The sequence below is a fragment of the Phyllostomus hastatus genome, unplaced genomic scaffold (genome assembly GCF_019186645.2).
Source record: "Phyllostomus hastatus isolate PE091 unplaced genomic scaffold, TTU_PhHast_1.1 phas_scaffold_1066, whole genome shotgun sequence".
Classification (NCBI taxonomy): Eukaryota; Metazoa; Chordata; class Mammalia; order Chiroptera; family Phyllostomidae; genus Phyllostomus; species Phyllostomus hastatus.
In genome coordinates, this window is record NW_025334004.1 from 32,572,907 (window position 1) to 32,599,084 (window position 26,178).

The 26,178-nt window shown below is 58.5% G+C and overlaps 1 protein-coding gene across 1 annotated transcript; it reads right to left on the reverse strand.

The window, feature by feature from the left end:
• Positions 1-514: 514 nt before the first annotated feature.
• MKI67 (marker of proliferation Ki-67) lies at positions 515-26,178 on the reverse strand. Its single transcript, XM_045854004.1, has 15 exons — positions 25,938-26,178; positions 25,385-25,569; positions 22,771-22,846; positions 22,562-22,677; positions 19,356-19,410; positions 17,534-17,579; positions 16,016-17,050; positions 14,326-14,501; positions 12,914-13,232; positions 12,699-12,817; positions 12,415-12,586; positions 10,477-10,632; positions 3,976-9,335; positions 3,098-3,541; positions 515-1,622 (listed from the first exon to the last, which is right to left on the reverse strand). Exons 2-15 carry the CDS (start codon positions 25,474-25,476, stop codon positions 1,566-1,568), a joined length of 8,223 nt encoding a protein of 2,740 aa, XP_045709960.1. The 5' UTR covers positions 25,477-25,569; positions 25,938-26,178; the 3' UTR covers positions 515-1,565.

A 26,178-nucleotide genomic window follows, 5' to 3' on the forward strand; every position in this document is an offset into this window, starting at 1 on the left:
CAAGCGAAGGCCGCGCCGGTCCTGTGAGCTCTTTCCCAAGGCTCCGTGGCCCTGAAACGGGTTCTAATCCAGACCCAGAAACCCGGCTGCGCTCTGGACACGCCGTGCAGGTGAGGGTGAGAAGGCTCGATCGCACGCTCACGCGCTCCAGTGGGGTTTCCAGCTAGCGTTGAGCCTCAAGGTCTCACTGAGGAGCACTCTGCTCCGCAGGCCCGCAGTGACAGAAACTTTCCTGTGCGCGGCGTCTCGATGACGCCCGAGTCTGCTCGACTCCGTCTCAGGGAGCCCGTGGCTACTTTCCCTGAACTTGGCCCCCCTGGATGATACGTGTGACTCACCTTCAAGCCAAGCACTTTTCTGATGAGGCCACTCTGCTGCTCGGCCCAGCTCGAGTGTCACCGACCCCGACACACCCCCTGCCCCGGGGCCTCACACGCAGCCCAGAGCTGCCCTGTGAGGGCAGCGCGGGCCCCAGGAGCAACCACGGATGAAGACAGACACGCCCAAACTCCTTCACACATATTTATTTTCACGTGAGTCTTACTCCGTGCAGCAGACATGGGGTATTGGGGGAACGCGGGGGACGAGAGAGCAGACAGGGACGGCCACCTCGGTCTCGGTGCTCACGGCAGCCTGGCAAGGGGCAGACGGGCAGGGTGACTGGGTGGCCGGTGTGCTCTCTTCTGGGCGAGGGGACACGGGGGGACGGGACACAGTGAAACATAAAAAAGAGACACCCAGCAGTTAGACTTGCACCAGACCTGAGACCAGACAGGAGTGTGGGCTTAAAACGGGGCTGGGGGTGCGGGCTGGCGGGGTGGAGCGCGGGCCTCTGGGGCGGGGCCTCGTGCCAGCACTGAGCAAGGCCCCCCCGCGCTGGGACCGCCGCGTCACTGCCTGCGCGGGGCGGGGCGGGGCACCGTGGAGGCGGACAGGTGCGGCCAGAAAAGCACCGGCGGGGCAGGGCCAGGGGATGCTCGGAAAGGCGAATGGCCCCGAAGCAGAGCAGCCAAGAGGGTGTCAGCTGCCGCGTGGAACCCGGCGGCGCCCTGGCCGGTGGGCGGGTCCTGCCCGGGGGAGAGCTCTCCGAGCTGAGAATACTCATCCAGTGAAAAAGGCGAGCCACCGCGAGGCCTCAACTGCGGCAACCCCAGCGCGTTACCTCGAATCGCCCGAGCCCAGGCACTGACCCGTCCCCACGTTTCCGAGGGCCTGCTGCACGGTGCGGGGACGTGAGGGCAGGGGCTCTGGTGGGGACACAGACAAACACAGAAGCATTTACAACGCAAGTGCTAGGGCCCAGGCGGCTGCGGGCCGCGGGCCGCGGGGGGCGGAGCCGAAGGCGGGGCAGGCCCAAACCCGGCCCGGTTTCTGTCAGTTCAGCGCAGCCCGAACAGACCTTGCAGAGCCCGGCATTTTTAAAAGCTTTCTTCCCTGAAACGCCTGAAAAACATGATTTACAGAATTCACTTTTAAACGCACAGCAAACGTTGTCCGAGGACTTATCAGGAAAACAAAGGTGCTGCTTTCCCTCCCCCTGACGCGTCTCAGCGCAGAGGCCGGCCTCACTGTCCCCGCCGACTCCTGGTTCTCATTTTCTTGGCGCACGCGGCGTCGTTCTCCTGTTTGGGAGAAGAACACAACCGCAGTCACGTAAGACGCCGGTTCCCGTAGCCAGTGTAACTCTGGTCTGCCAGGCCCTCCCCAGGGGCGGGGCGGGGCGGGGCTGCCTGAGAACGGTCCTTTCCAGGACGACATCTTCCCGGTCCTGCGAGCAGGACCCCGGCCCCAAATGTGTGCGAAGGGGACAGTCACTCAGCTCAGCAGTGTGGGGGTGTGACCCCGGCCACCTGCCATGTGAACGCTTAGGAGAGGGAGGTTCACCCTAATAGCTAACAGGCGACAAAAGGTGGCGCCCCGAGGCCCGGGTGTCCGTGCGGTGCTCACGGGTGAGTGGCCAGGTGTCCGCGCCCCTGCCTCACAGCCCCCGCCCCACACCCGTGGTCAGAAGAGTGCATGGTGAGGCGGGGCGAGCACTTCCCACCAGCGATCTTTACGGCGGGGTGGGGGTGGGTGGGGTCAGAAAAACACAAGGCAACGATTAAAAAAATCTACGGGCAGTGCGAGCAACGGGAACGCCCCAACACCGATGGCACTGAAGGCGGCCCCTCGTCACCGCGAGGCCCGCATGCGGCGCCTGGGCCAGCTCCCGGGCCAGACGGAGCCGCGTGCTGTCTCTGAACGGCAGGTGGGGGGCCGTGTAGAGACGGGGTGGGAGGGGGGTGGCAAACACGTGGGCGGACATGTGCCCTGTCTTCGCTGGCCCGTCGGCGGCTGTGTCCTGGTCCCTGTGACCAGCGGGGCAGGGACTTCAAAGCCACCCTGGATGTGGGTGGACCAGTGGCCGGCAGCGTGCCACCCAGCTGTGTCACCCAGTCCGTTCACCACGGGGGTCCCAGTGTCGCTACCTGAACCCCGGGAAGCAGGTGTGTCCCGCACACAGACAGGGACTACCTGTCACTTTTTCTTTTAAGCCGGCCGAGCCAAGCGCCCCCGAGAGGAACGCTGAGCGCACGTCACCGGGCCTTGTGGACTTACTCAAGTGATGGGCAGCCCACGGGCTGCTGAATTTGACATGACATTAGTGCTGCCCTTTAACTTAGATGGCACCTGACCCGGGAGAGAGACAGGACACAGCACATCCGACTCACCTGGGGCTCTAAGAGCAGAGGGGCCCGAGGGGCACACCCTGCTCAGCTTCACCCGGGCTTTCCAAAGGGACCCCCGGGAGACCCCGATGGCCCGCCCAGCAGCCTCAGTCACCTCGGCCAGGCTGACAGGTGGCGTTCTCCCGGGCGGCGCCGGGACCAGCAGTCAGAAGCGCCAGATGCATATTAACGTTCCCATGTCCCCGAGGTTCCTGACCGGCGTCTTCATAACTCGAGTACGCTGCTGCAGTGGGAACCCCCACCCCCCCCGGCCACCCCCCTGGGGGCCATTACCGTGCCCGGTGTGTTTCGTTCGCTCCTGCAACACGAGGCAAGAGCACCTGGAAACGTCCCCTGCTTGTTGAAAAGCGAAACAGGAAACCACTTGCCTTGTTTGCATCTTCCACGGGTCTCTTGGCACTCCGCGTCACTCTCTGCTTGGGCTGACTCTCCAAGGCGTCCCCTGCAGGAGGGACCGTCACCTTTCTGGACCGCAGGCGGATGACACCTGGACGTGGTGCTCCTCCTTTCTCTTCCTGAGTCGCCCCCAGGGTCTCCACGCTGCCCGCCTGAGCTTTCGCCTCGGCTCCACGGGGCACGGGCACCGCACCCCGCCTTCCAGGTCTTGGGGACATTCCCCTCTCATGCACTTGGTCCCCGGGAGCAGAACTCCGGGCTCCACCTTCCAGGTTTTGAATCTCCACCTCGTGGGAGGATTTCGCAGGCTTCTTTTCATTCCGCTTTCTTTGACCCTTTTCTGCTGCTATAAGCAGCTCCGGCCTCTGCTCTGCTCCACGGGTTTTATTTCGGAGACCGGAGCGCAGGGACACTCCCTAAAAGACACGAAGGACAGCCACAAGGGGCCGTTCATGAGTGATGCAAACCATGAAAACCCAACGTGGGGAGAAAAATAAAACGTGAACTCGAGGGAGACTCACTTACACCGCCGCCCCCGCCAGCAGGCTAAGTGGCTGCGGTGTCCACACTGAGGCTGGCCTGTCACCCCCCACTCGGCTCCCGAGAAGGCTTGCGAACATCTGCAATGACCATTTTGGCCAGTTATTTTCCCAAATTAGCCTGGTGTCTCCTTGAATCCCCCCAGGACTCTCCCCGGGGTCTGCGGCGACTCAGCATGGACGGCAGACCCCTTCGGGAAGGGGCACCCACAAACACACTCGGGTTCCACACAACCTACACCAAACAGCAAGCGGACATGGGGACACCTGCCCACAAAGACAGACAAGGACCCTGTATCGGCCACCATCACCTTGTCTGGGGAGGCCACGTCTTCTTTTCGGCCCTTGTTTTTCGTTTTCCCGTTGGCACTAGGCAGGTCGTCCTCAGGTTCAATGACTTCTCTCAAAACTCTGCGCCCCCTCTTCGGCTCGGAGGGTTCCAGGGGCGCGCACTGCTCTCTGGGGGCCGTCCGCAGTCTCTTCCGCGGCGGTGGCGGCGTCTCCTCGGCAGGGTCCTGGGCGCGGGTCCTGGGCCGCAGCCTCCTCGGGCCTGCGCAGCTTCCGTCTTCACGCTTCCTCTTGGGGGACAGGGCGACGCTGCTCTCACTGGGTGCTTTTTCAGGGTCCCTGCTGTCCACCGGCTCCTGGGAGGGCTTCTCGTCCCGGGCCCTACGGGCTCTCCTGGATGTCGTTGCAGGTTTGCTCTGGTCTGGTGTTTGCGTTGAAGTTCTCGTAAGGCCCGAAGTATCCGTGCCCAGTTCCTCGTCTCGAGCTGGGCTTTGCAGGAGCTGTCTGCTGCCGGCCGGGCTGTGTGGGGGCTGGGCCTTTCCCGGCCTCGATCTCAGCTGGCGTCCGCCGCCCACGGCGGTTCCCACAGGACCTGGCTCCCGCCTTGGGGGTCCCTGGCACACTTTGGTGTCTTCAGCACCATCTACAGGTTTTCTGTGCGACCGCGTGGTTTTCCCTGAAGTCCCTGTGGGCCTCCTGAGGGCCGACGGCTCTTCCTGCACCGCCACTGTCCCTGTTGGTGCCCTGAGCTGCCTCCTCGTCCTTGCTGGCATGACCACTGCTTCCGCCCGTGGAGATCCGGAGGGCATTTCAGTGCTGTCGGCCACAGCCACTGGGTCCTCTGTGTGATCTGGTGTTTGGGAGAGCTCTTTAAGGCTGGCCAGGTCTTCTAGAAATTGGGCCTTTTCCTTACGTGTTCTTGGCTTCCTCTTGCTTACAGTTACATTTTCTGCAGGGTCCAGTTTCTGTTCTGGGGATTCCTTACACAATTTCATATCCTTATCTGCTCCCTCTCGTTCCCTGGTCGACCGCGTGGTTTTCCCCGAAGTCCCCGTGGGCCTCCTGAGGGCCGAGGGCTCTTCCTGCACCGCCACTGTCCCTGTTGGTGCCCTGAGCTGCCTCCTCGTCCTTGCGGGCATGACCACTGCTTCCGCCCGTGGAGACCCGGAGGGCATTTCAGTGCTGTCGGCCACAGCCACTGGGTCCTCTGTGTGATCTGCTGTTTGTGAGAGCTCTTTAAGGCTGGCCGGGTCTGCTGGAATCTGGGCCTTTTCCTTGCATGTTCTTGGCTTCCTCTTGCTTGCAGGTACATTTTCTGCAGGGCACAGTTTCTGTTCTGGAGGTTCCTCAAACAATTTCATATCCTTATCCCCACCTTCCAGTTCTCTGTGCGACCGGGCGGTTCTCCCGGATGCCCGTGCGGGGCTCCGGAGGGCTGAGAGTTCATCTCTGACGGCTGCCTTCCCTGCGGGCGCCCTGAGCCGCCGGGTTCTGCCAGCGGGCACGACAGCTGGTTTCGCTTGTGCAGATTTGCAGGGCATGTCGGTGGCTTTGTCCTCAGTCGTTGATTCTACTGTGTGTCTTGGTGTTTGGAAGAGCTCTTTGAGACCAGCCAGGTCTTCTATGGGCTGATTTGCTCTCCTGGGTGTTCTTGACCTCCTTCTGCTTCCGGTTGCGTGTTCGGCTGAATCGAGTTTCTGTTCTGGAGTTCCCTTCAATGCTCCGATATGGTCAGCATCACCTTCCGGCTCTCCGGCAGAGTGCGTGCCTTCCCCTGGTGTGGGTGTGGGCTCCCTGAGGGCCGAGAGCTCTTCCTCCACGTCCACTGTCCCCAGAGGTGTCCTGAGACGTCTCTTTGCGCTGGTCGGGGTGCTGACTGGTTCTGGTTTTGGAGATTTGCTGGGTATTTTCATGGTTTTGACCTCAGTCACTGTTTCAACAGCACGATAGGGTGTTTGGAAGAGCTCTTTGAAACCGGTCAGGTCTTCTGTGGGTTCAGCCTTCCTCTTGGGTGTTCTTGACCTCCTTCTGCTTCCGGTTACCTGTTCAGATGAGTCCCGTTTCTGTTCCAGAGTTCCCGTCAATGCTCTGATATCCTCATCATCACCTACTGGGGCTCTGGGTGACCATGTAATTTTCCCTGGTGTGGGTGTGGGCTCCCTGAGGGCCGAGAACTCTTCTTCTGTGTCCACTTTCCCCACAGGCGTCCTGAGACGTCTCTTTGTGCGGGCTGGGGTGCTGACTGGCTCTGGTTTTGGAGATTTGCTGGGTATTTCTGAGGTTATGTCCTCAGTCATTGGCTCATCGGTGTGACGTGGTGTTTGGAAGAGCTCTTTGAGACCAGCCAGGTCTTCTGTGGGTTCAGCCTTCCACTTGGGTGTTCTTGACCTTCTTCTGCTTCCGGTTACATGATCTGCTGAGTCCTGTTGCTGTTCTGAAAACTTCTTTGATGCTTTCACCCTCTCGTCACCACCTACTGGTTCTGTGTGGGTGTGCTCGGTACCCCCCGGGGTCGGTGCAGACTTCCTGAGCGCGGAGAGAGCTTCCACACTCACACTCTGGGAAGGCGTCTTGATCTGCCCATTCCCCTTGGCTGGTGTGCTGACTGGTTCTGGTTTCGGAGATTTGCTGGGTATTTTCATGGTCATGTCCTCAGTCACAGGTTCTACTACATGATTTGGTGTTTGGAAGAGCTCTTTGAAACCGGTCAGGTCTTCTGTGGGTTCAACCTTCCTCTTGGGTGTCCTTGACCTTCTTCTACTTCCGGTTATATGCTCAGATGAGTCCAATTTCTGTTCCGGAGTTCCCTTCAATGCTCCGATATCTTCAGCATCACCCTCTGGTTCTCCAGCAGAGTGCCTGCCTTCCCCTGGTGTGGGTGTGGGCTCCCTGAGGGCCGAGAGCTCTTCCTCCACGTCCACTTTCCCCAGAGGTGTCCTGAGACGTCTCTTTGTGCTGGTCGGGGTGCTGACTGGTTCTGGTTTTGGAGATTTGCTGGGTATCTTGGTAGCTTTGTTGTTAGTCAGTGTTTCGACGTGATTGGGTGTTTGGAAGAGCTCTTTCAAGCCGGTCAGGTCTTCTGTGGGTTCAGCCTTCCTCTTGGGTGTCCTTGACCTTCTTCTGCTTCCGGTTGCATGTTCGGCTGAGTCCAATTTCTGTTCCGGAGTTCCCGTCAATGCTCTGATATCTTCATCATCACCTACTGGGACTCTGGGTGACCGTGTAATTTTCCCTGGTGTTGGTGTGGGCTTCCTAGGGCCTGAGAACACTTCTTCTGTGTCTATTGTCCCCAAAGGTGTCCTGAGACGTCTCTTTGTGCTGGATGGTCTGCTAACTTGTTCTGGTTTTGGAGATTTGCTGGGTATTTTCATGGGTTTGTCATCAGTCACTGTTTCCATGACATGATTGGGTGTTTGGAAGAGCTCTTTCAAGCCGGTCAGGTCTTCTGTGGGTTCAGCTTTCCTCTTGGGTGTTCTTGACCTCCTTCTGCTTCCGGTTACCTGTTCAGATGAGTCCCGTTTCTGTTCCGGAGTTCCCGTCAATGCTGTGATATCTTCATCATCACCTACTGGGGCTCTGGGAGCGCATGCAATTCTCCCTGGTGTTGGTGTGGGCTTCCTGAGGGCCGAGAACTCTTCTTCTGTGTCCACTTTCCCCATAGGTGTCCTGAGACGTCTCTTTGTGCTGGATGGTCTGCTGACTGGCTCTGGTTTTGGAGATTTGCTGGGTGTTTCTGTGGTTATGTCCTCAGTCATTGGCTCATCTGTGTGACGTGGTGTTTGGAAGAGCTCCTTGAGACCAGCCAGGTCTTCTGTGGGCTGATTCGCTCTCGTGGGTGTTCTTGACCTCCTTCTGCTTCTGGCTGCATATTCGGCTGAGTCCCGTTTCTGTTCCGGAGTTCCCATCAATGCTCCGATATCTTCAGCATCACCTTCCGGCTCTCCGGCAGAGTGCGTGCCTTCCCCTGGTGTGGGTGTGGGCTCCCTGAGGGCCGAGAGCTCTTCCTCCACGTCCACTGTGCCCAGAGGTGTCCTGAGACGTCTCTTTGCGCTGGTCGGGGTGCTGACTGGTTCTGATTTTGGAGATTTGCTGGGTATTTTCATGGTTTTGACCTCAGTCACTGTTTGAACGGCATGATAGGGTGTTTGGAAGAGCTCTTTGAAGCCAGTCAGGTCTTCTGTGGGTTCAGCCTTCCTCTTGGGTGTTCTTGACCTCCTTCTGCTTCCAGTTACATGTTCGGCTGAGTCCAATTTCTGTTCCGGAGTTCCCGTCAATGCTCTGATATCCTCATCATCGCCTACTGGGCCTCTGGGTGACCATGTAATTTTCCCTGGTGTGGGTGTGGGCTCCCTGAGGGCCGAGAGCTCTCCCCCCTGGTCCACTGTCCCCAGAGGTGTCCTGAGACGTCTCTTTGTGCTGGTCGGTGTGCTGACTGGCTCTGGTTTTGGAGATTTGCTGGGTATTTTCATGGTTTTCTCATCAGTCGCTGTTTCCACGGTGTGTTTAGGTGTTTGGAAGAGTTCTTTCAAGCCAGCCAGGTCTTCTATGGGTTGGGGCTTCCTCTTGGGTGTTCTTTGCCTCCTCCTACTTCCGGTCACATGATCTGCTGAGTCCTGCTGCTGTTCTGAAAACTTCTGTGATGCTTTCACCCTCTCGTCACCACCTACTGGTTCTGTGTGGGTGTGCTCGGTACCCCCCGGGGTCGGTGCGGGCTTCCTGAGCACGGAGAGCGCTTCCGCACTCACACTCCGGGAAGGCGTCTTGACCCGCCCGTTCCCCTCGGCTGGCGTGCCGACCGGCTCTGGTTTCGGAAATCTGGCGCACATCCCTGTGGCTCCGTTCTCCACACCCACTGGTGCCTCGGCGTGACCTGGGGTTTGGAGAAGATGGTGGGTGCCCACCAGGTCTTCCGTGGATTCCGTCTCTCGCGGTCTCTTCGTGGCGATCACATCTGCTCTTGGTGTGCCTTTCAGCTCCGACGATCTTCGTGATCTCCTCACAGCTATCCTCTTCTCAGAATTTTCTCTCGATTCAAAGTTCCCGTTCCATGTCGCAAAGGCTCCTTCGCTCTCCTCCATCTCTCTCTCCGCGAGCCGTGCCTGTCCCGGCGACTTCCCCAGGCCTCTTCCCGAGATGCTCTCGGCAGCGTCCGACTCTGGGTCTTCCTGTTCACACTCTGTGCCCGGCACTGGGGTGCTCCTGCGCCCCGCGGACCTCCTGGGTCTGTTCGCACTGGACGCTGTCTTCAAAGGCTGTGTCTCAGGGGGTGGAGTTTTCATGTTTTTATTTACTGTCATACACTGTCTTCTCAGGGCTGGGCTTGCAGGCGTTTCATCCGACGGCTCTTCTGGCACATTCTGAGCATTGGGGGACACGCTCTCTCCTATAAAAAGTAAAAGCATAGACAGTAAGAATATTCTCTTCCCTGTGTTGTACGGATTTGGTAATTTAACCTCACGAACTATTGTGTAGCGGGCAATGACTCACCCTCCTCATCCCCTTACCAACAATCCGAGTCCGCAGAGGTGCTGCGCATCTGTCTGACCTGAGAACCGTGCACGCTGAAGGATAATGTTACTTGTGTTAGCGAGTGGGGCCGTGCATAGGTGGATAGAATCCACAGGACTCAGACAGTGAACAAAATTCCTAAAGAAGGGTCCCCTGGAGGCGACCCTGCCATGTCTCGGCGACCTGCACACAGACAGTTCTTTTCTTCAAACGTGAGAAAAAGCTGTTCCTTATTTTGAACCACCGACGCGGTCACGTGGCTCACACGTAGACTACGCGGTGTCCCCGTCAGAGCAAGGATGTCTACTTTTTAGCTGCAGGAAGCGTCCTTCGTGTAGCCGGGTGTTCTCGCTACAGCACAAACTCGGTACCAAGTGAGAGAGCGGGACGGACTCGGCTCTCCCGCCCCACGCTCACCCCGGGGCACGCCCCCTCCCAGGAGGGGAGCAGGGAGAACGGCACGGTGTCCGCACCGTTATCTTTGTCTTCGGTAATCTGCAGTCACTCTGTGTTCGAACAATTTACTTAGAAGTATGAGAGAGCACTACACTTTTTGGCTTATCACCTCTTTGTAATAAATAAAGAGGCAGAATTGTACACAGCCCTGGCCAGGTAGCTCAGCTGGTTAGAGCGTCATCCCCATATGCCAAGGTTGCCGGTTCGATCCCTGGTCAGGGCACGTATAAGAAGCAACCAATGGATGCATCAGTAAGTGGCACAACAAATCCCTCTCTCTCTGAAATCAGTTCAAAAAAAGTGTACACAGGTAGCTTGATTATTAAGGGAATATTCCTTTTTACTCAAGCCACTAAATACCAATGCTGGCTCAACTGCTCATAGGACTCCCCCCGAAAACAACAGGAGAGGCTAGAAGAGGCATTTTATCAGAGCGTCCGTCGTAGAGACAGAAGACAACACCTGTCGTTAAAACAACAGCAACAGAAACAGCAACAACAACACCACTGCCCGCAGTTCCAGCAAAGACACCAAAGCGCTAGGAAGAAAGTAAAACCAACCAGACTTGGCCGGGGCGCGGAGCAGAGGTTTCTCTTCTGACTCGGGGACCTGGACCTGTTGTCCGAACAAGCCCTCCGAACTGGAAAAGGTGGTGGGACGTAAGCTCATCCTCTTCGGCTTCTCTTTCGCTGGGGTCTTGAACATTTCAGTTAGCCCTGCCACACGAAGACAGCGGAGAGGCAATGAACATACGGCCCCTCCATGCAAACAGCCACTTCCGCCCCCACAGACAGCCCGAGACTAAACCCCCCAGGGTTCCCGGGGGTGGGGTCTCGGCGGGGAGGGTGGTGTGTTACTAATAAACCCATTTCGTGGAAAGAGGGCAATGAACGGATGTGAGAACCTCCACGTCCTCTTCTCTGCCTTTTCCCTGGGAGTCTACACAGGAGGCCGCCTCAGTTTCCCGGCGCCGTGCCCAGCGGTGAGCTCTGGCTGGAGGACACGGGCAGCCCCCGTGCCTGCCTCTGGGCAGGCGTCCGGACACCCGTGGCCTTGTGCTGCCTTCAGAATGTCCACATACACCGCTCTGAACTTTATGCACAAGTGAAATGTCCCCAAGTTTTAAAAATGACTTAGGATGCCCATTTTTAATACTGACAGGTCATAATCTCAGCATTTTTTTTTTCATTTCAACACCAAATAGTAGGATTAATATAATCTCAGGGGGGAAGAATACAACACGCAGTCCTTTAAATGGAGGATTTCACTTTCTGAAACACTCATTATCCCACATTCTCCTTACTTTTCTCGTTCTGCCATCAATAGGTCAAAACACTGCCCAGCGCCCCCGCACCCTGTGTTGGAGCGGCTGTGGGAAGGGCCCGGCCCAGCCAACAGCCCAGCCAACAGCCAGCCCATGCAGGACTCCGCCTGCCCCTGTCCCGGCCTCAGGAAGAACACTCAGGCCTTAGGCAGCCCCGCACGCTGGTGCTGTGCCATGGAAGTCACACCAGGGGGCGCACGCCGGTGACTCTCAGGGAAAGCGTGCTGAAGGAAGGCTGAGCAAACCCACTGTCCTGAGCGCTAGGTACGTAAAGTCATTTACTTTTCCTTCAGAGAATGTGTAAAGTTCGATGTCACTGCTTCGTAAGATACATCAGGACACGCACGTGCACCTGGTTCTCAGGGCCACGCGGGCACCCGCACCTACGTGTGGGTGGTGGAGGCTCAGCCGTGTTCACTCGTGGGGCTTGGCACTGACGCTTCGGTTCCCACTGCGCCACACGCTGGGTGTTTGTTTTTAAAAACCAAACGCGCCGACACAGCGCGGCCCTGGTTGGAGGGCGCACTAGACGGCCCACGCAGAGAAGACGCCTCCTCCGTGTTCACACCTGCCCCGGAGTGAGTACAAGATCCCGCCAAGCGGGCTCAAGTCCTATCCCCCGCACAACTTCCCAAAGCGGGAACCACCGGCCCGGCTCGGTGGCCTGGAACCCTGCCTGGCCCTGGCCTCGCCACGGCCCGAGTCCGCTACAGCCGCCCCCGTTCTTCCCACGGGCACGGCGACGCTGGCTCACTGACTTCGTCCGCGCGTGAGCGTTGGCAATGCCGACAGGGGACCTCCTCACAGACCGCGGACTCGGGAAACAGTTAAGCAACCCGGAGGACAAGGAAATCTCGCAGCAAAATACGGCTCAAACCAGCCGCTCGAACTCGGGGGCAAGTATAACAAGTCTGCCTTCTTCCCACAGAGTGGCTCCCGGTCCCCTGGGTAACGGTGCTGCTCCCCAGGCAACGGTGGGCGTCTACCTTTCGTACCCGCGTCACGCAGGACGCCTGACCCCCGCCGATGAAGCTTTCCCTCCCTGGGCCATGATGACCCCAGGAAGGCGGCTGCGCTGTCCGGCCTCCAGCTCCCCCCGCAGCAGAGCAACACCCTCCCACACCCCCACGGATCGAAGGACCATGGCTCACGGGAGCCAAGGTCGTGCTTTCACCTGAAAGGTCCTCGTTGAAGTCGATTTTCCTGTCGAACACCAGGTTGTTCAGCATTCTGTAGGGCCGCGCGGGCACGGTCACCTTCTCGACGTGCGCCTTTCCTATCACGATGGTGCAGGGAGAGTTGGCGTGGCCGGTACTGAACTCACTGTACACGCGGCCCGCAGGCTTCTGGAAAACAGGCGAGCGGGGGGACAGAACGTCGGTCAGAGCGCAGGTCCACACGTAAGGCCGCTTGAAGTAACACTGTGCGCGCCCGAGGGACTCGGGGCAGAACCCGTACCTTCGGGGTTTTGACCCTCCTGTGCCTCTTGCTCGGCTGTCTCGGGGGACCGCGTTTCACGGCCTTCACCGGCGTCTGTTTGGCGCTGAGCTTCACGATGTCTGCCCAGGACTTGGCCACTGTGGAAAGGAAGAGACGCTGACACCTCCCCACAGGGAGTCGGTGAGTGAGGAGACCCAGCTGCGAACGCCCCCGAGACACGACACGACACTCACCAATCAGGTTGGCCTCCGTGGCCCCACTCCTCCTCCGGGACTGAATCATCTGGAGGAGGCCGTGCTGGCCGCGCTCCGCGGCGGCCCTCTGAGCAGGCGTGCCGCCGCTCCTCCTCCCGCCCCGCTTGGGGACCTCTGTCTGCGGCGGTGTCTGGCTGCCGCTCCAGGCTGGTGGCTTGGACGACCTCCGGCGACCGTCATTTGCCCCCGAAGACGATCTTGCAGGACGGCCAGCTGGGGAGCTCACAGGCACATTTTGTGCGGTCACCTCCAGGCGGATTTCCGAAGAATCCTCTTTCCCTGACTCCTGGGGCTGTCCCTGTCAAGATCGAGGTGTTTCTAAGAAGGCTCGCCACGAACGTCACACCTCTAAGGTGACCGTGAGAGCCCCACCCAGTCAAGGATTTTAGCTGTTTCCAAGAGCAAGGAACCTACAATAAACCCCGAACCTGAACTCATTGCAGGGTGCCCAGTGGTCATCGTGAGAGATTCTGGACCGCTCCCCAATGCTCAGAAAGTTTGAATAAAGCTGGATTTGAGCCCACACGAAGGACTTTAGCTGTTTAAATGCTGAAGCACCAAACCATTTCAACCACCGTCCATCACGTGCAAGGCAGGCGTGGGCGCCTGCGCCCACCCTTGAAGGAAAGAAGGCGAAAGCGCAGCGAGCAAGCCCTCACTGAGAGGTGTCCCCGGCAGCGGGTGGAGGACACCGCCCGCCAGGAAGTGAGGGCTGCGGCTTGAACCCAGGCAGACCAATCGGCGGGTGCATGACCGCGTCTGTGCGCAGGAAAGAGGGGCGCTCACTGCCGGGGGTCGGCAGGCACAGGAAGGAGGCAGACGCACCTTGCAGGCCCTTGGGTGTGAAAAACAAGGGAAGTCAGCCCCGCCTCCGCCTCCGGGGAAGGTGAGCCTCGGGCCACGCCTCCCTCCAGATCTAACACTGCGACAGCCCAGCCCAGGGGAGCGGCATGAAAATCCCCAGCAGCTGGCGGTGAGGGTCGTAGGGGCGTCACCACCCAAGATTTCCCTCCCACCTCGTGATTCTAAAAGAAGAACCACCACCTTATGGTCATGTGTCATGGCCTCTCCAGACTTTTATCAACTGGCGGTTGTCGCTGCGGCCCCAGAGGGGCCCTCTGGCCCGGGGAGGTGGGCAGGGGGCCTGGGCAGGCAGAGGCCCAAGCACTCGCCTGGGCTCGGCCACCTCCCACAGAGGTTCGACACCCAGGCGTTCCTTCTCCAACCCCGCCCCCCCCGGGGAATCGGCTCATTTAGACGTTTTGTTGTTTCTCTACACTAGGAAGAGACCAGTCTGAGTGTGCTTTTACTCCTGTGAGGAGCTTGGCAGAACACACGCGGGACGCGGGCCATCGGGCGGGCCGGAAACCCCCGGCGGCGGCGGCACGTACCTTGATGATTTTCTTGAGGACAGCTGGAGCGTGGGTCACAAGAGACCTCCTCTTCGTGGGTGTCTCTCCTCTCTTGAGAGGCGTGTTAGGAGGTAAGTTTTCATCAAATAATTCGGGTCTCAGGTGGCCCCCGAAGGAGACCCGCCGTGTCTTCAAGGGCACCCCGTCCACCTTGTCTGAAGTGGAGAACACAGACAGGGAATGCGATGGAGCAAGTTACCCCGGGAGCCCAGAGGGCCAGTTTCTTTCTTTTTTTCCTTTTATTTCTAAGATTTTCTTTATTTATTTTTAGAGAGGGAAGGGGAGGGAGATAGAGAGAAACATCAATGTGCGGTTGCTGGGGGCCGTGGCCTGCAACCCAGGTATGTGCCCTGGCTGGGAATCGAACCTGCGACACTTTGGTTCGCAGCCCGCGCTCAGTCCACTGAGCTAGGCCAGCCAGGGCTTGGAGTTTCTGATTGCTACTAAAGACGAACTGACGGGACAGGTCCCTGGCCCCGGATGCCCCCCCCGACCTTCCCTCCCCGGTGATGCTGAGGAAGCGAAAGCTGCTTTCAGGGCTCATGACAGCTCGGGGTCCGACCACCCACATGCCCACCCCGGCTCGACAGCAGGCATGCCCTTTACAATGCCGGCACGTCCTGTGCGGACACAGACCCTGGAGGGCCCGGCCTGACGCAGACACCTGGCTGCGGGGCCGGGGGCCACAGGGACGGACGCTCTAGCGCCAGCCCGAGCAAACATTCCCCGGAGACATGTACTCGGGCCTCGCCGAGACCGGCCTGGGCGCAGAACTCGCCGGAAGCTCTGCAGGGGGTCCTCGCTGGCCGTGCACGCGACACCACCCCCACGACACTCCTTTACAAGCCCCTGGCCCACGCCAGTCCTGTGCGAGTGTCACGCCCGCCCTGACACTCAGGGACACCGGGACCGACTGTGCAGGCCCCACGACGGAGAGCCGCACTGCGCCCACAACGCACCCGGCAGAGCAGGGCCCAGAGGACGGCCAGCGGCCGCATCTGACGCCTGAGACCCCGGCAGAGGGCAGGCACCCGGGAGCCACCTCGCCTGCCACTCGCGGCGGGGCAGGAGGGTGCCCGCCTACGCCTCTGCAACACGGAGATGGCACCGCCTGTCCCGTGGGCGCTCGAGCGTGGCTGTCTGCGAAGCGCACAAAACAGCCCCCAACACACACGGCCGTGGGGACAGCGCCGTGTCTCCCGAGGAGCCACGTGCAGGAGACCCTGAAGACGGTGTAAATACCTGGGGGCCGCCCTGTCATGAAGGTTTCTGAGGGACTTCCCTCACTTAGAAGGCCCCGTTCACGGGACACGGACGCTCGGCAGAGCAGAGCTGAGCCCCCCGGGCACGGTGACTGCGTGTGCCCCGTCCTGCGCTGCTGGGGCCGGAACGGGGCGGTCGAGTGAAAACGTCTGCAGCCCCCACGCAGCCCCGGCTACACCCGCCCTTCCCTAACCCCCGCCCCTGCCGCCACCCCCTGCAGTGACCAGCAGGTGTCAGGACAAGGCCCCGACGTGGACCACGGACGCCGCCGTCCCGTGCCCTCGGGCCTGGCTTCTCTGCCCCAGGGCGCACCGTTGTTGTGAGAAAGGAGGTCTTGTGACGTCGTTCGTGGACGGAGGGACATGGGACCTTCGGGGGAAAGGAACTTCAAGTGAAGGAAACTTACGAATGGACTCGTCCCAGTCGCCGACGCCAGTGGAACCGAGGCCGGGGGGGCCAGCTGTGGCGCGCCGCGGCTGGGGTGGCCCGAGCGAAGCCCCTGGCCCCTTCCTCTCCACGCGGACCAGCAGCGGGGTGAGCGCCGCTGGCTTTGGAATCTCTGCTTCTGCAGCAACCACGTCGACCTTTGGAGGGAGGCTGCTCCGCCTCTTTCTGGAAAAGGCCTTCTCCGGCGTGTTTCCGAAGCTGTCGGCACCTTCACCTGCAGTGGGCGTCCCGTGCCCGGGGAAGAGCTCCTTCGGAGTGAAGGCTGCACCCCGCTCCGGGCTCTCGGGCTCGCTTCCTCGGACACCGCTCCGGCCTCCGCTCTGGCGCTTTGGCGAGGAGTTTCGGCGAGAGCATTGGACAGGGGTGCTGGCTCCCGTGGTCTCCTTGGGGGGGACGCTGGGACTCGTGGTGGCCTCGAGAGTGGGGCCAGGCCCCTCGCCTGTTCCCTCTTCCTCTCGCTGTCCCGGGGCAGGGACGGCCTTGGTTTGGGAGCTCCGCCGGGACCTCCGCCGGCACCCGGGGGAGCCCTGTCGCGGCGTCTCGCCCCACGAACCACCAGCACTTTCGGAGTCGGCTGCGCAGTGACCCCGGGACCCTGATTTCCTATGACTCTGTAGAACATTCTCTTTTTCTGATTTCACGTCTAACTTTTCCTTCATAGACTCATAAAGCTTCCTAAAGGGAGACTCTTTCTCTCCACCCTTCTCAAGACCCCACGGCGAGGGCAGAGCCTCGGCTCCTCCGTTCCTGCTCACTAAGGTCCCGCGGGCCCCCTCGCCAAGGCCCCCAGCCGGGGGACCCGCTGCGTGTCTGCGGTTGTCCCTGAGGGGTTCCGAGCGACGCCCATCGGGGGTGCTTCTGGCAGCAGGGCCCCCGGAGCTGCGCGAGACGGCGCGGGCCGCCCCGGCCACCCCCGTGCGTGCCGAGGGCTCTCCCGAGGCGCCGTCTTCCGTGAGCTGTGAGCCGGCAGCACCGCGACCTCCAGCTTCGCCATCTTGACAGTGAATTAGGAAATAAGAGACAAGTTCAAGGCTTTCTCAGGGATTAATACAGGCAGTTCTGAAAACTTAAAACTGTCTTGTAACCAGACTTTTCACTTAGACTACACGTTACTGAACGCCCCAAATGTGTCATAACCGTATTCTGACACTAGTGTTATGACCCGAAGAAGACAATACATGAGTCTCCTGTAAGCAGTCCGAGGCATCAAATGCTATTTATTCATCCACTCGGAACGGAGCAGACAGCGCAGCAAGACTGTTCACCCACGTGCGCGCCCCCCAGTGAGCACGGCACGCCGCCTGTCACCCGGGCAGAGCCTTACCTCGGGGTCTGCGCGTGTCTGTCTACTCCCGTGAGCCCGGACCGAGAACCCTCCTGATCCTGTCCCCCCCCCACCCCCCACCACAATGCTCCCCCCCACCCCCCGCAGAAAACTGACCTCGCAGGGTCTGAAATAAACCGAAACACTACTAACCAGGGTCCGGAGAGAAGCCAGACCGGGAGACCCGACGCGGAGCGGCCTGTGGATTGGGGAAGAACAAAGAGTGGTTTAGTGCCCTTTCCCGAACCGACGGTCCGGTTTGTGAAAATGGTCTACCTGCTGGCAGCCTTCTTTGCCCATCTGGCCTGATGTCCCTCTTATAAGAGACTTGGAGAAATGAGCCCCAGACGTGCGGGGGCCAGCGCTCTGAATACACGTACAGTGGTGGAGTAAGAACCAAACTGGAAGCTGAACATCGTTTACACTGAACCTGCGTTGAGTTGTTACGGCTTCCTCGCGCTTCCTTCCCTTCGTCCTCCAAGGGCGCTCCGGTGAAACCTCACCCGCATGCTGCGCCAGAGAACCCACCGGAGGCACCGAGTTACAGACTGCAGCCTCGGTTTCACCAGGAGTCGGCCGTGGGACCTGTGGGGGAACCCGGCGCCACCCCACGCGTGTGCTCCCGGCCGGCAGACTCCTGGGAGTGTCGGGGCCCGGCAGGCAGGGCGGCCGCCGCAGGGCACCATGGTGCTGCCCGCAGGGCCAGCACTGCCCCGGTCTGTCACGGGGGTGCTGCAGGGGCCAAGGACCGGCATACGGTACCGTGTATTTAAGACATAAAAGCCCAGTGTTGTTTCCCCTTTGGGGATCTGGAAATTTTCCAGATAGCATCTGGAAAATTCCCGGGTGGGGAGGGATCCACAGAATACACCCAAAGGCAAATAATTTAACTTCCGAAATCAATGTCCACTTTCCTGGCATCTCACATCTTGCTTCCCTAACGTCACACGGAAGCATCAGTTTCTAATTTCCAACCAGAAGTTGACCAAGACAGGACTGAACAATAAAAATTAAGTGATATTTTAAAACATGTACAAACTGCTACAGTAGGTTCTAAACGTTCAGTTTTAGTGCTCTGTCCCACCCAAATAACGAAGAGTTCACAGACCACTGAGAGCTCCTGTCTAACCCCCAGCCCAGCCCTCCAGCTGGGTGGTTCCCACCACCCACTAACAGGTCAGAATGATGGCAGGTGGGCGGGACACCTCAAAACCCAGCCTTCCCCCACCCAGGGCGGATGAGCCTCGGGGTCAACATGAAGGCCATGTCTCCGGGGCAGACTCAGCACTCCGCAGGAGCAGACGTCTTCCGTGAAGCCCCCGCTGCTAATTTCAGGGGTGCCCATAACAAGACCCCAACAACCCCACCCCGACCCTGAGAAGCATGGGCAGCTCCGTCAGGAGAAATTCTCAGGATGTGCCTCACACTCTTAAGTCCCACTGAGTCCCCGAGGATGGGCCCAGAAAGGTGGTGCTTTAGTCAGCTGCACCACCTGGAGTACGGTTCCTGCACTGACGGCACAAGTAATGAGACTCTGCCGCGCGACCCCGGCGGTAGTTCCCTTCCAGGGTCATGGGTCACCTGCCCACCAAAACCGGGAAGGAGCCGTGGGACTCACAGCCCCGATGTGACCGCCGCAGAGGGGCGGGGCGGCCACGCAGGACGGTGACGGGCGGCCCCCGAGCCCCGGAGCGGCTGTCCCAGCCAGAGGTTTGCGGGTCAGGTCCTGAGCAGCCCGGAGCCCTCGGGCCAAGCGGGGAAGACTAACTCAGAACTCTCGTTCTGAATAAAGAAGGAAGTGCGGTTTAAATGATTTTAATCCGAGTTCAACTTGTTTCACCCCCTTGGTTACACGTTCCTGCTCTAACTGCTACGTCACCTCCCTCGTACGGAACTGTCCATGGACGCGCACACAAGTGATCCCCTATCTGCACACGCGAGAGTCAGAGCCCAAGGTGCGACGAGACCCCGTTACCTGTCCTGGAAACTCAGCCGACGCGCTTCCACTCTGGTGACGGTCGTCTTCGTACCTGGGGTGCACAGAACGCAGACACGTGTTGGGATCACTGCTCTGGGACTGGCAGCGAAGCCTGCCTGTCTGAGCCATAGCGAGGGGGCAAGGCACAGACCTCACGTGGTCTTCAAGATGCTACCTCACCCCCGCCCTGGCTGGGGTGGCTCAGTGCACTGAGAGCCAGCCCAGGAACCCAAGAGTCGCCAGTTCGATTCCCAGTCAGGGCCCATGCCTTGGCTTGCAGGCCGGGCTCCCGGCGAGGGTGCCCGAGAGGCAGCCACACATTGATGTGTCTCTCCCTCTCTTCCTCTAACCCTTGCCCCCCTCTAAAAATAAATAAATAGAATCTCTAAAAAAAAATTGGTACCTTATTCCTGGAAATAAATTTAGAGTCAGGAAAGTGCTTTTTACTGAAAGAAACTAAGACAAGGTGCCTCGAGTTTTCTTCGGAACCCCTGTGTCCAGGGTTGGGGGCCCAGATTAATTTCTTAACACTGAGCAGCCTGCAGGCCTCACGGTCCCCAAGCAAGCACCTCCTCCGCGCAAACCCACTGCAGCGAGGACGGAAGGGGCGCTCGCTAGTTTACGCTCCCAGAAATCAGCTGCCGGGCTGGCAGCCAACCAGGGAGCCCCGGGGCGTCGGAGGCCTGAACCACAGTGCCGTCACTTCCTGCAGAGACTGCGGAGCTGGCTCTAACTGAAGATCGCTGTGACCTCTTCGGCTACCCACTCAGTCCCTCTGCGAGTGGACAAACAGGCAGTTTATGAAGATGACAGGCATTGGGCACGATGTACAGTTGATCTCACACCCCCCAGGGATCAACCTTTTAAAATGCAGAGAGAACCTGGGCACACAGTGAAGTGGCCTGATGTGAATTTATTTTTATTTTTTTAAGATTTTATTTATTTTTAGAGAGAGGGGAAGGGAGGGAGAAAGAGAAAGAGAGAGAGAAACCTCCGTGTGTGGTTGCCTCTCATGTGCCCTCCACGGGGGACCTGGCCCCCAACCCAGGCATGTGCCCCAACTGGGAACTGAACCTGCGACCCTTTGCTTGCAGTCCGGTGTTCAGTTCACTGAGCCACACCAGCCAGGGCTGATCTGAATGTGGAGGCCACCTGAAGTGGCTGGGCGTCTGGGGTTGAACTCACAGGGCGGAGTTCTAGCTCTGTTCCCAAGACCCACTTGCTGCTTGCTGTTGGAGGTGTTCAGTCACCTCAGTTACCCTGAAACTGAACAGAGTCTCATTTTGAGGAAATATTTCCTGTCCCCTTCCACATCAAGTACTTCCTCCCTACAGCTTCCTGTTCAATAAAAACACCCTTTAAAAATGAAGCGAATTCATGAACAGCAGAGGGAAAGAAACGACCCGGGTGTTCAGATGGCACAGCAGAAACTACTTCATGGAGGCCGTAATGAAGGCAGAGTCCCACTCAGCAAAACAAATGGAAAAGTGACCCACCTGTGTCTTTACAAGAGACACAAGTTAGATTCAAAGACACAACTAGGACGACAGTAAAAGCGCGGAAGAGATATACCTGCAAAGAGCAACCAGGAGAGGGCTGGAGAGGCCGCCCCACCATCGGACAGGAGAGACACACACTGTCCTCAGAGACCAAGCACACTCTCTAACGACCACAGGCCCCTCTGGCAAGACAAACGAATTATAAACAAAAAGGGCTCCTAACAGCCAGTTCCAAGGAACACCCTAGACCTTAAGGATTATGAAAAGTTGAACGTATGTGCTAGAAAAAAATCACACATGAAATCCTCATCAAAAGCACTGTTAAAGGCATAGAACATGTCAAAAGAATAAATGATAGACCTTCATCCACCAGACCATCCTGAACTTAAACACACAGCCAAGTCTCCAGTAGAGAAAAAATAACATAGCTAAAATAAATAAATAAAATTTTTAAAAAGGAAAAAAAACACGCCCTCAATGTAGGATTTTAACATCCCCGGTGGAATAATAAGAATCAGGGCAGAATGACTGTGACCCTGGTGCGGGGGGGATTTGAACCTGCCGGTCACGGACAGAGCGCCGAGAGCTGTGGAAGGCACCTGTTTTCAGACACGCAGATCAGTAAAAGCTTTATCTGACCACAAGGCGAATTCAGACACTGGAAGTCACTCCACCGTCCACGCAGAGAGAACCAGCTGTGCATGGCCGTGGACCTAACCCACCAGATGAGGCAGGGAGAAGGCCGTCCATGTGAACCCCGCCACCCCGGGCGCAGAGTGAGTTCCAAGCACACACTGTTATCACAGAGGGACGGGGTCTCACAGGCAGAACCGCGGGGGTCGGGGGGCAGGCCCAGGCAGCACACCCCAAAGAGTCTCATGCGATCAGAAAGCCACACTAGTGCTTTGCTTGGCGAGAGAAAGCAGTGATTTTAGAAGACACATCAAAGAAGCTTCTGGAAATGCTCTAATTATGCCTTCAGTGGTGGGTTAGTCTGCTAGAGCTTCCATAACAAAATACCGCCCACTGGGCGGCTTAAACAACTTATTTCTCACAGTTGCAGAGGCTGGAAGTCCAAGGTCAAGGTGTCCGCAGGGTTGGCTTCCTCTGGGCCTTGCTTCTCGCCTTGTTATGGTTTCCCTTTGCCACCTGCACACCGGGCTGTCCCTCTGAGTACCTGCGGCCCGGGGTCCCTCTGGGTCCTCACCTCCTCACACCAGGACACCAGCCAGGCTGGATTCCGGCCTGCGGTGCAGGCCTCAGATCAACCTGCCCCTGTCTTTAGAGGCCGTGCCTGCCTCCGAACACAGCCCTTCTGAGGTCCTGGGCGTCAGGACCTCAACACGTGAATTTGGGGGGGGCTGCGGGGTGCCATTCAGCCCGTAACACGTGATGATTCCAGGGCTGTTCACCTCATCTCGTTTGGTACCTTTCTTGACCAGAATATTTTAGTTTAAAACAATAAACTAAAAAAACGTGTGCAGTTTCTCAACACAACAAACTGGAACTCCCGTGGGACCGGGCCCCCCCTCTGGGACCCCGCTGCGGGGACGCAAGCCCCACGGGTCCGCCGGAACAGGGTTAGGGGCTGGCTGGAGAACGACCGTCTCAGGCCCGCCGACACTCGCCCGCGTCAGAGAAGCACCACGGGCGGGCGGCCTGCAAGGCCGGTGTTGGGGGCGGGAGGCCCGTTACCCCACGGACCTGAAAGAGCGGTCGATGACGGTGATCACGTCGCCGTGCTTCAGCCGCACGGGCCCGTCGATGGCGGCTCCGTTCACCTGCGTGGGGTTCGCGGAACTGAGGTTAAACAACACTGCCTGCAAGCGGAAGCACAGGGGGACATGGGTGACGCCGAGGCCGTAGGTGAGGGGTGTTCTCTGTAAACACTGGTCTCCCCGGAGCCCGCTCACCTGCTCGCCGACTTCGATCTTGCAGTGCTGCCTGGACACCACCGGCAGCTGGATGCGGATGTCGCACTCCACGCCCCTTCGTCGGAAAGGAGGGAGGTGTTTTTAGGTTGTTGCAGTAAGAAAATTACACCAATATTTCAAAATAAAACAGCACGGCACTGGACTCTGCGTTGGATCTGTGAGCGTAACGGCATAACCAACTGGGTGCTGTCAGCCGGCTCCGAATTTTGCTAATTTCTACAAGTACTGTATAAGCAAGTACTTTAAATCTTTAAAACTCAGAGCCCTTAAAAATGATTATAACGTTACTATATAATATTGACTTACCTTTCACTCTAATATCTAGGCCTATAAGGCCCCACTAAAGGAGTATTTTACATCAGTTTGCAGAATCAGAATTACTATCAATACTCTGCTGCTTTTCGACAGAAAGGTTTATGTAGGTTCATTTGTAATGTTATATATAGTTTAAGGTTTTTAAGTTCGTTTTTTATTTTTTTAAGATTTAACTTTTAGAGAGGGGAAGACAAGGAAAGAAACATCAATGTGTGATTGCCTCTCATGCGCCCCCTACTGGGGACCTGGCCTGCAGCCCAGGCATGTGCCCTGACTGGGAATGGAACCCACGACTTTGATTTGCAAGCCAGTGTTCAACCAGTGAGCCACACCAGCCAGGGCTAAGGTTTAATCATCACCAAAAGTGCTGTATTTGATGCCAGCACCTCTCTCTCTCTGACTCAGTTCTTTAAATACAAAAAGAATTACATTAGCACCTATATCATGGTGTTCTTCAAAAGGTTAAGTCGGTTATGCACATCTGTCATTTGCCTGAAAAAACAGTTAAGTGCTATTACTTGTGAGCTTTTTATTGTTTTAAAACTATACTCCATTAGCCCTGGCTGGTGTAGCTCATGGACTGAGCACAGGCTGTGAACCAAAGGGTCGCTGGTTGGATTCCCAGTCAGGGCACATGCCTCGGTTGTGGGCCCAGTGGGGGCCACGTGAGAAGCAACCACACACTGATGTTTCTCTTTCTCTCCCTTTCTCCCTCCCTTCCCCTCTCTCTAAAAATAAATAAATAAAATAAAATAAACTACTCTATTAACCGACAGATTCACAAGTCTGTCCTTAAAAATACTAATCTACAAGTAACAAATAAAAAAGATATCTAGATTCAACTGGTCTTTTCACAAAACAGCTCAGCCCAGCAGGAAGTGCAGGGAGACTTCCCAAACCCAGCAGTGGGCCCTGGTGAGGTCCCAGGTGTCCTGTTACCGCCCTGTGGTTTTATGGGTTGGAACAGCGCTACACTTTTTGTCTCTGCTCTCAGTAGGCACGGCTGGAGTCCAAGATCTCTCTTCCCGCCCACATCCTGCGACCAAACGCTTATTAATGGGTGTCTAAATTACAAGTCTTGCATAATCACCTAATCACTGCTGTAGAAAAACCACAATTACTGCCATTTGATACCAATGTGTTTTTATGTTTTTTTTTTCTTTAGAAAAGAAGCTAATGAAAGTGAACAGCTACTTTACATCAAAGAAAAGAATTTGATTTTTAGGTAAAAGAACATTCCAGCAAGCGAGAGATTATCTCATCAGAAGTGAGAAATTGTTTGGCAGGCGCCTGCCAACTCGGATCTGTATAGATGAGAGCTAGTGACCTCGGCCACATAACTGTTTACAGAGGGGACTGTCCTGTGCCTTGCAGGAGGAGCAGCAGCGTCCCTGATCTGGGCTCACGGAGGCCAGGGGCATGAGCCTCCCACGCTGGGACACGGAAACATCTTGCCAGGGGCCTAACGGGCGTCAGCTGATAGCCACGGCTGTGGGCTGATTCCAGTTCTGCAGCTCCCGCGCTAAATACTGATCGTACACGCCGCCCCCCCCCCGCCCCACACACACTGAGGACAGAATTATCCACCAACGCTCCTGTCCTCGGGGAGTTTGGTAGTGGGACAGACGAGCCACAGGTGTTGCAGGTGGCGTGGCAGCCAGCAGCACCCGGTGTGGGTTGCAGGGGAGTCAAGGTGGCACCGTGCGGGGGTCCCGGGGAGAGAGTGACCTATTATTTGTTTAAATGGGCGCGTGCGTTAGAAACATGGGGGCGATTAACAATGTCGCTGGTCATAGGGGACCCCAGTAACGGCCACCACCGACGCAAGAAGGCACCGAGAGAGGAGACATTCTCAAAACACTAGCCGAGGGGCTCCCGCCCCGAAGACCAGCAAGCCCCGCAGGCGCCTCCCTCCTTCCTCCCTTTGCTCTGCAGTGTGTCCCCGTCCCCGTCCCCGACCCCGTCCCGGGGTTTCAGAGGCACCAGCTGTCTGTCTGCTCAAGACGCCTGACCTGAAACCGGATGTGGCACTGTCTCCGCTTCCCTGCACCTAAACATGTTATCAAGTCGATGTCAACATCGACGCGGGACAAAAGCACCACTGGACACACAAACGCTGTTTCCGAGGCTCGGCTTGGTGATACACCACGCCGCCGCCGAGTCGACGGGCCCCCGCCAGGGCGCTGCGCCCGGGCCCTGCCTTAGTATCCGGGGACTGGGACCTCGGAGTCCGGCCGGCCGGGCCCGCGGCCCGCGCGCGCGCGTGCGCAGGGCTCACCTCCCGAACAGGCAGGAGCTCAGGCTCAGCGGGAAGTGCGCGCCGTCGGCCCCGCTCCTCCGGATGGTCACCAGGCGTCCCGCGGGGCCCATCTTCCAGACAGCGCCGCGAGAGCAAGCCAGTCCGCGCGCGAAAGCCGGGCAGAAGCGAACTCACGGGCGACTCTTCCGCTGCGGGGACGCGCACTGGAGTAAAATAAAAAACAAGATAAAATAGCGAAAGTAGAAAACGCGGCGGGAGTGGGGGGGGGGTTGCTCTGAGAGCAAAGAGCCCAGAGGTCCGTCGCCAGTGGCCGGCTGCGGCCGCCGTCCCCGCGAGCCCGCCCCGTCTGACAGCTGGGGAGCCCCGGCCAGGCCCGCGCAGCCCCCTCCTCGGGCGCCCTCCAGTTGGCAGCGCCCCCCCAGGACCCGCCGCCGGGACGCGACCCTGGGGGGCCATCCGGCCGCCCGGGAGTCCCCACCAAGACCCCGGAGCCCGAACCCGGAAGGAGCCGGGCCCCGCAGAGCCCGGGGTGGGGTCTCCGCGGCCCCCGCCCCCTGGGGCCCCGACTCACCCCGGCCGAGTCGCCCGCACAGCCACCCGGGCGTTCGCCGCTTGTCTGGGCGCTGCCCAGGTCCGCGCGGCGAGGAGCCCGCAACGCGTCCACTTGCGCCCGCCGCCCTCCCCGCGCTCCCGGGTCGGGCACGCAGCCCGCAGGCCCGTGTCCACCGCCGCCGCCGCCGCCGCCGCCGCCGCCGCCGCCGCAGGCCCCGCTCCCCCCGCCGTCGCCCTCCCCACTGACCGGGTGGTCCACC

Coding starts and splice junctions, on each gene's coding strand:
- MKI67 (XM_045854004.1), bottom strand. CDS start 25,476: ATGGGCCCCGCGGGACGCCTGGTGACCATCCGGAGGAGCGGGGCCGAC. Junction 19,411..22,561: donor GTCATCGACCGCTCTTTCAG/GTCCGTGGGGTA, acceptor TGTGCACCCCAG/GTACGAAGACGACCGTCACC. Junction 9,336..10,476: donor CCGCGCCCCGGCCAAGTCTG/GTTGGTTTTACT, acceptor TACTTTTTATAG/GAGAGAGCGTGTCCCCCAAT.